The sequence below is a fragment of the Anomalospiza imberbis genome, chromosome 11, assembly GCF_031753505.1.
Source record: "Anomalospiza imberbis isolate Cuckoo-Finch-1a 21T00152 chromosome 11, ASM3175350v1, whole genome shotgun sequence".
Taxonomy (NCBI): domain Eukaryota; kingdom Metazoa; phylum Chordata; class Aves; order Passeriformes; family Viduidae; genus Anomalospiza; species Anomalospiza imberbis.
In genome coordinates this window covers 13910826-13920076 of record NC_089691.1, presented here as the reverse complement: position 1 = coordinate 13920076, position 9251 = coordinate 13910826, and the positions used below count along the sequence as shown (strand labels likewise).

Below are 9251 nucleotides of genomic sequence, written 5' to 3'. Positions count from 1 at the left end.
CACAGCCAGCTCCCTTCCCACAGTCCCACTGCACACTCAGCACTGCAGCTGCACCTTCCTCCGGATGAGACCATCCGGCTGCGGTGGTGCCCAGTGCTGGCAGTGCACGGTGCAGTGCAGGATCACCTGCACTCTCCCCCTGTGCGGCCTCCCCAGCACTAATCCCCAGACCAGCTGCCTGCCCTGCTTCCTTCTGGGGCCCAGTGTGCCAGCATTGCCCAAATTCTTGGACCCTGCGCTCAGCTGGCTGCTGCAGCCTCCTGACCCCACAGAGGAGTGGATCCGGGACCAAAAATGCCATCAGTGCTAGTGGTGAACACAATGCCCCGGGAATGGGGAGGTGGCAGGGAGCAGGAGTGGGGCATTCTGTGCTACTGCCAGCACACAGGTGCTGTCATGGGGACCTGAGGTGCCACATGTACCTGCTGGCCTGGCGAGAGAAGAGCGATGGTGAAGACAGGACTTTGCCAAGGCTTCGGCAGCTCAAGCACTGCTGAGGTGCAGGCAGGGAGGAGCAGGAGTGCAGGCGGGGAGCAGGAGTGCAGGTGTCACCATGCAGGATGGAGTCCTGAGCTGATGTGACTTTTAGACCTTGTGGCCGTACCATTGCCAGCGCAAGCCCTGGCAGGGTGGGCAGTTTTCCAGCCGGACAATTAAGCAGATTAACTAATTACCTTAACCTTGGCAGGGTCCCACATCCCAGTGGCTGCCAGGGTACTGCATATCTGTGCTGGGCGTTTGAGAGACAAGTGTGGGGCAGGTTTGGGGCAGGTTTGGGGCAGGGCCCCCTCAGACCTACCTCAGGACCCTGCTAGTGGGTCCGCCTGCCCCCTTCCCCCCGCTTACCCCTGGCGGACGCGGGACCAGCCTCGGCCGGGCAACCCTGCCCGCCCCGCCGGCAGCATCCCCCCTCCGCTACCCCGCCGCGTCCTGGCCCCCGGAACCTGCCCTGGTGCCCGTCCGGAATCCACGTCCCGGAGGATCTGCGCCAGGGAGAACCCGTCCCCGGGAGTCCACCCGAACCTGCCCCGGACTGAGCTGAGCCCCACGGAGCCGCTCGCCCCCGTGCCCGGCCCTGCGGATCCCGTCCCGGCAGCGGCCTCGGCCGTGCCCCGCGCCCCCCCCCCGCCCCCCGGTGCGGGCGGGCTCCCGTGCGGGTGCCCGCGGCTCGGGGCGGCGCGTGACCGGCTGCCGCTGCCGCCGCCGCCCGCTCCGCCGCAGAGCCCGGCCCGCCCGCACCGGCACCGGCACCGGCAGGTCAGCGCGGGGGGCTGTGGCTCCCGGGGCACCAGTTCTGGGGCCGCCAGTGCTGCGGCGGGCGGCGGGAGGGGGCTGGCGGCACCGCGGCCCGCGCACCGGGCACCGAGCGGTGGAGCCGGCCCGGCGCGCTGCGGGTGGGGTCGGCGGGATGCGGCGGCCGCACCGGTCCCGCTGTGGACCCGCACCGGCCGCGGCCCGACTCCGCAGCGCAGCCCCGCCGGTAATCCGCACCGCGCCGCGGGGCCACCGCCGCAGCACCCTGGCGGTCCCGGCCTCGTTCCCGGCCCGGCGGGTCTGAGCCGTGTGTGCGGCGGCAGCGCGGGGCACCGGGCCGAGCATCCCCGCCGGGATGCGGCCGGGACGCACCAAGGTGAACGGTGCGCGGCGGAGCGGGGCCGCCGGCGGCAGGGACATCGGGCGAGGACGCTGGGGATGGAGAACCGGGAAGGGGACACCGAGAGGGACGCCAGGACTGAGCACTGGGGAGGGGACATTAAGGATGGAGCACTAGGAAAGGGACACTGTGGATGTTGGGGGTCAGGACCACTAAGCACCAAGGATCACCCACACCAGAGACACCAGTGCCGGGATGGGGAACACCAGTGGACATTGGGAAAGGGAAGACTGGGAATGGGGCCACTGGGGACAGGGACAGCTGGGAACAGAGCCCAGGGCTACCCGGGAAGGGACAGCCAAGCCACTGTCTCTCTCCCTGGGCAGTGGGTGGCCAAGGGCACAGCACCATCACGGCCAGCTGCACGAGTTATCTGGGCAGCTGCCACGGATCCTGGCTTACCAAATCCCCATTTCCCACAGGGTCGACTCGGTACTCACCATGGCTGCAGCACAGCTCATCACCTGGGGGATGCTCCTGGCCACCGGAGTCCCTGCCAAGGCCCAGGGGGTGCTGCCGGCAGGGCTGTCCTTAGGCGGGGACCCCTTGCACAGCCCTGCCTGGAGACAGCAGTGGCCAGGCCCATCCCCCACCTGGGAGGCATCGGGAGAGCCGAGTGGTGCCGGGGCCCCAAGGAGTGAGCGCTGGGGGGTCAAGCACTCTGTGCACTGGTCCTTGCCGCTGCAGGCAGGGGATGGCACCAGGGCACCCCTGGAGATGGAAACCACTATGACAGGCACTGATACCAAGGTCTGGAGGGATGGCAGCACAGTCCCGGCTGTGACAGAGGAGCCACTCGTTGCCTGGCAAGGGCACGAAGCTGGAGGCCAGGACAGCTCCCTGCCCCACGGCTCTGCACTGGGTACACTGGGCCCTGAGGTGCCCATGGACAGAGGGGCAGACTCTCCAGGGCCACCCTGGGCAGGGCAGGGCCTCTCCCTGTCCAGGCACAGCGTCTCCAAGACAGTCGGCACCCCCGGCCCTCAGACAACCGTATCCACCACTGCCCTGGACCCCACGCTGGTGGCGGGCATGAGGACAGCAGATACCCACACAGCGGGACACACAGTGGCAGAGGGACACATAGTGGTCCCGGGCCTCTCTCGGGATGCACAACTCACTTCAGCCAGCAGCCAGTCTGTCCCGCTGGGCACAGCTCCTGTGTCTGATCCCACAGGCACGGGGCCAGACTGGGGTCTCCATGCCAGCCCTGGCTCTGTGCAGCTGGTGGGCAGCTGGAGGGACACGGGAGGGCCCCCCAGCCCCTCCCCGGCTCTGCCCAGCTCTGCCCCACAGCTGCGCCACACTGCCCAGTCCTGGAGGCTGGCTGAGCCCTGGACTCGAGCGCTCCCATCCCACCAGCGCAGCACCCGGAGAGCTCCACTCAGCCACGCCACCACCAGCCCCGGCGATGCGGGCCCCCGGACCGACCCTGGGACTACGGGGCAGCGGGGACCCCAGCCCGTCCCAGGGTCTGTCCTCAGCACCGGCCCTGCGCCTCCTCCCGCCTCCAGCACGGCCACCCCCGGTACCGCGAGCAGAGGTAGGAGCCAGTGCAATGCGGGGGGACCCCTTGGCGGGGACCAAGGCCCCGCAGGTGTCACCGCCCTGCTCTGCTCTCTCTCGCAGGGCTGCTGCCCGAGGAGGACGTCGGCTCCCCGCAGCAGGTCCGGGGCGCCGTGGGCCCTGTGAGCGTCCCAAATGTCACCAAAACGACCCCACAACCAACGGCACATCCCACCACGGGGACGCTCGGGACAAGGCACCCAGGTGATACAGGGCTGCGCCCAAGCCCATCCGTTCTGCAGATGCTGTGGGAACCCATCCCTGGGGCGTTGGGGCTGGCGCGGGGGATGGCAGCTATCTTGGGCTGCCCAGCCGGGACACAGTGACACCTTCAATCAGGATTGCCACCTGACAACGGCCCTAATCTACTCCTGCCCACAGGGATTAGCGCTAAATGCTCGGTGGGTGGGGGCTTCCCCAAGGGGATGGGGGACGTGACCGGGGTTGTGCCATCCCTTGTACTGCGCGTCCCTGAGAGAAAACCCCGGGAGGCACCGGTGGGCATAGCCCCAGCCAGCACAGGGCATCCCCGCTGCAGTGTTGGGGTGCCACATTTGATGCAGCCCAGTGCGGGGTGCAGGTGTGGGCCGAGTGCCACCAAGCCCTCCAGTTCCCCCTGACTGTCCTCCTTCCTACCTGCAGACACGCCGGGGACGGAGACCCCAGCCCCCAGCACTGTGACCCCCTCGGCCACGTGGCGACGGGCAGGGATGACGCCTCAGTCAGCCCCCCGAGATCCATCATCGCCGCAGCCACAGTCCACAGTCCCTGCCCCCCCGGCGCTGGGGGCCAACGCGACCGGGCTGCGCTGGGCCGAGCTGCAGCACCAGCTGGGCTTCTCCTGGGAGGCTCATGTCTATGGAGTGGCTGCCGTCTTCCTGCTGCTGGCGTTAGGCTGCCTGGCCGGGTTGGCGGGGACAGCCATCCTGCGGCCCCCACACCTTCTCCACGTTGTGGGGGCCCACGGGCTGCTGCTGGCCGCCTGCCTGCTGCGGGCCACCTTCCTCCTGCTGGATCCCTATGGGGCACGGGGCCGTCTGCCCACTCCGGCCCTGCTGCTGCTCAACACAGCCCCTTTCCCCCTGCTGCTCGCCGCCTTTGCCCTCCTGCTCCAGCGGCTGCAGCGCCTGGCCCAGCTTCAGCTGCTGCCATCCCGGCTGCGGGGGCTGCCGGCGCTGGGGGCCCTTGCGGCCCTGCAGAGTGCGGTGATGGGGGCCGCCGACCTGCTGCCGCCTCGGCTGGGCCTCACCGCCGCGCTGGGGCTGCAGGCGCTGGGCTGCGTGGCGGGGGCTCTGCTGCTGCTGGGGGGGCTCTGGGGGTGCTGGCGGGTGCTGCGGGCGCCCTGCGAGGGGCCGGGGCCGCAGCCGGGGCCGCGGGCGCTTCTGGCGGCAGCGGTGGCGGGGCTGCCGGTCTGCGGGCTGCAGCTCTTCAGCGCTGTGTGGCTGCGAGGAGTCCTGGGGCCCCACGGGCGCTTCTCCCGGCCCAGCTGGGCGGCACAGCTCTGGCTGCGGATCGGCGAGCTGGGCACGGCCCTGGCGCTGCTGGCGGCCGCCGCCGAGCCCGTGTGCCGCCGGTGCCGCCGCCGGAGCCCCGCCGGCCACTCCTGCTGGGCCAAGGCACTGCGGTACTTCTGCGCCGGCCGCAAAGCTGAAGCACCCGAATACCCCAACAACTGCTACGACTGGGCCGGTGGCAGCACCGGTGGCACCGGTGCGGAGCGAACACCCGCCAACGACATCTCAAAGAACCTCATCCGCAACCCGGCGGAGCAGCTGCCCCTGCGGGCTCTGAAGGACAGCAACGAGGTCTGGGCAGCTGGCACCGGGATGCCGGGGCTCAGCCCCAAGTGCCCCAACATGCTGGCCGCCCGCTCCTGCGCCGTCTTTGAGCAGGGCTCGTCCCCCTCCCTGGGGGAGCTCATCTTCCGCCCGCCGTCCCCCATCGACCTGCGCCGCAGCATCGACCAGGCGCTCTGCCGCCGCCACCTCCTGCACGATGGCCTCTTCGGCCGGCCCCGCCGCGGCTCCGGCTCCTCACTGCACGGCTCCCCAGCCCCCGACAAGACCCCCAGCTTGGGGCGCATGGTGCGCTGCAGCTCGCTCACGGAGCTGCCCGGCCCCCGCCAGCCCCACGGGACCATCACTGTCACTGTCACCGCCTCAGCCAGCTCGCTGGAGAGCAGCTCACTGAAGATCAGCTGGAACCCCTGGCGCCATGGGCTGTCCTCACCCGACAGCTTGCCCCTGGACGAGGCGCCCAGCCGGGCCCCTCTCCTGGTGCCCGCTGGAGCCCCCGGCTGGGAGCACGAGGGTCCCCGTGCCCTCCCAACCCTTGGCAAGGCCGTGGACTCCCGCAGCCTCTCCAGCGACACCATTGAGCTCTGAGCCCAGGACAGGCAGAGACTGGGGGCGCAGGAGGATGATGAGCCTACTGTGAGGGTGCGGGGGTCTGATCCTGCGCCCCTGTAGGGCCGGTTCCATTTGTGCCAAACGAGAGAAATAAAGAGTTTATGCTGGGAGGAGACGGTCCTGTTGGCATGTGAAAGCGGTGGTGGGCAGCAGCACCTCCAATTCCCACCCTGAGCAGCCAAGCTGGGTGTGCAGAGCTTTATTTCCTGAGATATGGACACGCGGACAGATGGGCACACCCCGACGGACAAACCACGGACAAATGTAACGGCCACACTCATGCATCCAGCAGGGCCCCCTCACCAGCACAGCACCCTGCCAGTGGCGAGGGGCCCCTGGCCCCCAGCCTGGGAGGGGAGAGGGGCTCTGCCCAGGGATGGGGGGGGCAGCTCTCCCAGCCACACAGCTCAGGGCATGGGGGGACCCAGCCCCCTACTCTCCCACAATGAATGGCCTCATGGGAGGGAAGTCTTACAGGGCCAGGAGCCCCAACGTGGGGGGAGACAGAAGGTTCCCTCCCTCACCTGCCCCTCCACCCCCTCACCTGTCACAATGCCAGGCCTCTCTTCCAGAGCACAAGGAGCTGGGGGCAGCATGCTGTGCCCCCCATACGATGCTGCACTGCCTGGCATCACCCCTCCAGCCAGAGGGAGCTGTGTGAAAGCCCCCAGGATCAGGTACTCCTGGCTCATTCTGCAGGGACAGGGAAAACAAGACCCTATGCTAAGGGGGGGCTGGGGTACACATGCAGGGCACAGCATCATCTACAGGATGCAGCCTTGGCAGCCAGCCCTGCTTGGAGGAGGCCCTGCACCCCAAGCTGAGTCTGCCCCTCTGCTTGTGCCCAGCAGCTCCAGAGCTATCTGCCTTTCATGAAGCCATCGAGGACACGGTCACTGCGGTCAGAGAGCCAGTAGCCAGCCATGGCGGCCACGGCGCCAATGAAGATGGCGGTGAAGACCATGTCGCCCTTGGCAGCCAGCGTGGCGAGGGCACAGATCATCACACCAAAGAACATCTGCTGCAGCACCACCACCTCGTCATCAGTCACGTCATCAAAGAAGCCCTTCTCTGGGGCATCTGCATGGACAACACTCGTGGGAGGGCACAGCTGACCAGCAAGAGCCCCCCACCATGTCCCACACCCCCTGCCCAATGTCTCCCTGCATTGCATTAGGCCATACCAGGGGGCTTGTCCTCAACGCACTGCCCGTCTCGGCGGATGTGGCCTTGGGCGCAGATGCACCGGTAGCTGCCCTCTGTGTTCTCACACACCTCCTGCACTCCTGTGCACACTGGCTCCTCGGCACTGGCACACTCATCCACGTCTGGGGGGGAGCCAGGGCTCAGGCAGGGCTTGGGCAGTGAAGAGGGGGCAGTATGGCCCCCTAGTTCATAGGAGGCACTCACCCAAGCACTTGGCTCCATCCCGCCAGTAGCCCTTGTTGCATTTCTTGCAGCGAGCCGGCCCGGCACCCATGCAGCCGATGCAAGCCGTGGAGCAGTCTGCCTCAGGGAAAGGAGCCAGGGTTGCTGCCGGAGCTTCTTCCCAGCCCAACCAGGGTTGGCCCCAAGCAGGGAAGAGCCACCTGCATGACAATCCCCCACCTCCCCCTGACCTCGGCACTCGTAGGAGCCCTCTGTGTTGACGCAGTACTGGTTGGCTCGGCAATGCGCCATCTCTGTGCCACACTCATCTATATCTGCAGGATAGAAGGGGACGGTCCCGCTGAGCCTCAGCTCCGGGGACGCCGCCCCCATGGCCCTGAGCTCATCCCTGGCCTTCACTCACCGATGCAGCGGTGCTCATGCAGCACCCAGCCCCTCTTGCAGCGAAGGCAGCTGGAGTCCTCAGGACCCGTGCAGCGCCCGCATGCCTGGTAGCACTCTGCGGGCAGGGAGGGACACGTGGACACAGGCAGGGGGGAGCTGCCTGTGCCCAGGCTGGACAGCACCGGCAGAGCCCCCACCTACCAGCACACACAAGGTGGCTCTTGTTCCGCGAGGCCTCATAGTAGCCATCACCGCACTCGGCACAGAAGGGGCCACCGTAGCCCGGGCTGCAGACGCAGAGGCCGGTGCCGCGGCGTGTGCCGTCACCATCGCATCGCCCATTGCCACTGCAGGGCTGCCGGGGCCCACCGGCACAGGCTGCACGGGGAGAGACCAGCCGGCTGGCAGCCGGGACAGAGGGCAGCAGCCAGGGGAGCCCCTCCAGCCCCACCAGCACCCCACTCATCCCACTGTTACTCACACCGGCAGTCCGGGCCGTAGGTGCCAGGCGGGCAGCAAAGCATCAGCCTGTCCACACACAGCCATTGGAAAAAGTCAGGGTGCTGCTGCTGCCTGGGGAGGGGAAGATATAGCACTCAGCCCCCTGCCGTCTGCCCGTGCCCCTTGCCATGCCCCTGTCCCTGTCCCTGTCCCCAGACTCACTCATGGAACCACCACTGCTCCACGTGCTCCTCACTCCGCTCCAGCAATTGGTGACAGGCGAAGTCCGAGGGGGCACAGACGCCCTCCAGCACCTCCAGCAGACGGGTCTCACTGCAGGGACACAAGCCAGTGTGGGGTATGACGTCTGGAGCAGCTGGGCTCCCCCAGCCCCTCACTGGGGTCACTTACCTGTGCTGGTACTTGGACAGCTTCTCCTCCTCCCAGGCTGTGTTACCCCCACCAAAGCCCTCATGCTCTGTCCGCTCCAGGCCCTGGGTGCATGGGGGAGCGGCAGTGCAGGAATGAAACCCCCCAATAAACTCTCCATCCGTAGGGTTCCACAAGACACTTCACCTCCAGGGACCTGCCACCCTCTCCCCTCCCCAGAGCCCAGACATTTTGCCCCGGGAATGCTGTAGGAGTGTCTCCACTTCACCACTGTCCCCCACAAACCACCCCTCTTATCGGGCCCTGTCACCACCCTTATCCCCCCGGCCTGTGATGCCTCTGGGACCCCCAACCACATCACCCCACCCAGGACCCCCTTTTTCCCTGCTCTCTATCACCTCCAGGCCGTGTCCCCCATGTCTGCCACCCGTGGGCCCCTCCCGTCACCGTCCCCTCGCCCGCAGCTCCCCCCCGAAGCAGCGGCTGTGTCAACCCACACCCCTCGGTGCCATTACCCCCCGTGTGCCCCCTCGCCGCGGCCTCCATCATTCCTGTGCCCCCCCGCCGCGCACCCTGATGAAGCTGTCGGCGAGGCCGCGGCAGGCTCGGCACGGCTCGGCCCCGTCTCGGTGGGAGTCGGGATCGGCGTGAACGGCGAGCAGGACTCCCCCGAGGAGGGCGGCCCCCAGGAGGGCCCCTCCGAGCCCGGGCCCCCTGCGCCGGGGCGACCGCGGCAGCAGCGGCCCCATCGTCCGCCCGCCCCGCCCGCACCACGTGGGCCCCGCCCGCACCACGTGGGCCGCGCCCGCTGACTCAGCGCCCGCCGCCCCCGCCAATGGCCGCGCGCCGCTGCCGCCGGCCCCCCGCTCCCAGCCAATCCGCGCCGCGCCCCGGGCCCGCCCACCCGCGCCTTAAAGGGGCCGCGGGCAACGGCCCGGGGCGGGGCTAGCGCGGACGGGCTGCAGTCGGTGACCCCGCACGGAGAGGGGCCGGCTGCCCGGAGCGCCCCGCACCGGCCC

General features: G+C 68.7%; 2 protein-coding genes across 3 annotated transcripts; one reads left to right on the top strand and one right to left on the bottom strand.

The window, feature by feature from the left end:
- The first annotated feature begins 1122 nt into the window (after positions 1 to 1122).
- Positions 1123 to 5738, top strand: PRRT3 (proline rich transmembrane protein 3). Its single transcript, XM_068202018.1, has 4 exons — positions 1123 to 1257; positions 2077 to 3197; positions 3284 to 3424; positions 3863 to 5738. The coding sequence occupies exons 2-4, from the start codon at positions 2096 to 2098 to the stop codon at positions 5602 to 5604; spliced, it is 2985 nt and encodes a 994-aa protein (XP_068058119.1). The 5' UTR covers positions 1123 to 1257; positions 2077 to 2095; the 3' UTR covers positions 5605 to 5738.
- Positions 5739 to 5812: 74 nt separating this feature from the next.
- On the bottom strand, positions 5813 to 9015 carry CRELD1 (cysteine rich with EGF like domains 1). 2 transcript variants are annotated; one of them, XM_068202033.1, is made up of 10 exons: positions 8805 to 9015; positions 8254 to 8336; positions 8065 to 8175; positions 7883 to 7974; positions 7603 to 7779; positions 7421 to 7516; positions 7248 to 7331; positions 7039 to 7134; positions 6813 to 6956; positions 5813 to 6708 (listed from the first exon to the last, which is right to left on the bottom strand). In XM_068202033.1, exons 1-10 carry the CDS (start codon positions 8979 to 8981, stop codon positions 6488 to 6490), a joined length of 1281 nt encoding a protein of 426 aa, XP_068058134.1. In that variant the 5' UTR covers positions 8982 to 9015; the 3' UTR covers positions 5813 to 6487. The 2 variants fall into 2 exon arrangements, with proteins under 2 accessions (XP_068058134.1, XP_068058135.1); XM_068202034.1 differs by having other exon boundaries at positions 5813 to 6321.
- Positions 9016 to 9251: the final 236 nt, after the last annotated feature.

What these genes read in the sequence shown, in the direction of transcription:
- PRRT3 (XM_068202018.1), top strand. Translation starts at nt 2,096, where the DNA reads ATGGCTGCAGCACAGCTCATCACCTGGGGGATGCTCCTGGCCACCGGA. An exon ending in CCCCGGTACCGCGAGCAGAG is followed by an intron (nt 3,198 to 3,283) that starts GTAGGAGCCAGT and finishes TCTCTCTCGCAG; the next exon opens with GGCTGCTGCCCGAGGAGGAC. An exon ending in GCTCGGGACAAGGCACCCAG is followed by an intron (nt 3,425 to 3,862) that starts GTGATACAGGGC and finishes TCCTACCTGCAG; the next exon opens with ACACGCCGGGGACGGAGACC.
- CRELD1 (XM_068202033.1), bottom strand. Translation starts at nt 8,981, where the DNA reads ATGGGGCCGCTGCTGCCGCGGTCGCCCCGGCGCAGGGGGCCCGGGCTC. An exon ending in TCGCCGACAGCTTCATCAGG is followed by an intron (nt 8,337 to 8,804) that starts GTGCGCGGCGGG and finishes CCATGCACCCAG; the next exon opens with GGCCTGGAGCGGACAGAGCA. An exon ending in CGTTGAGGACAAGCCCCCTG is followed by an intron (nt 6,709 to 6,812) that starts GTATGGCCTAAT and finishes TTGTCCATGCAG; the next exon opens with ATGCCCCAGAGAAGGGCTTC.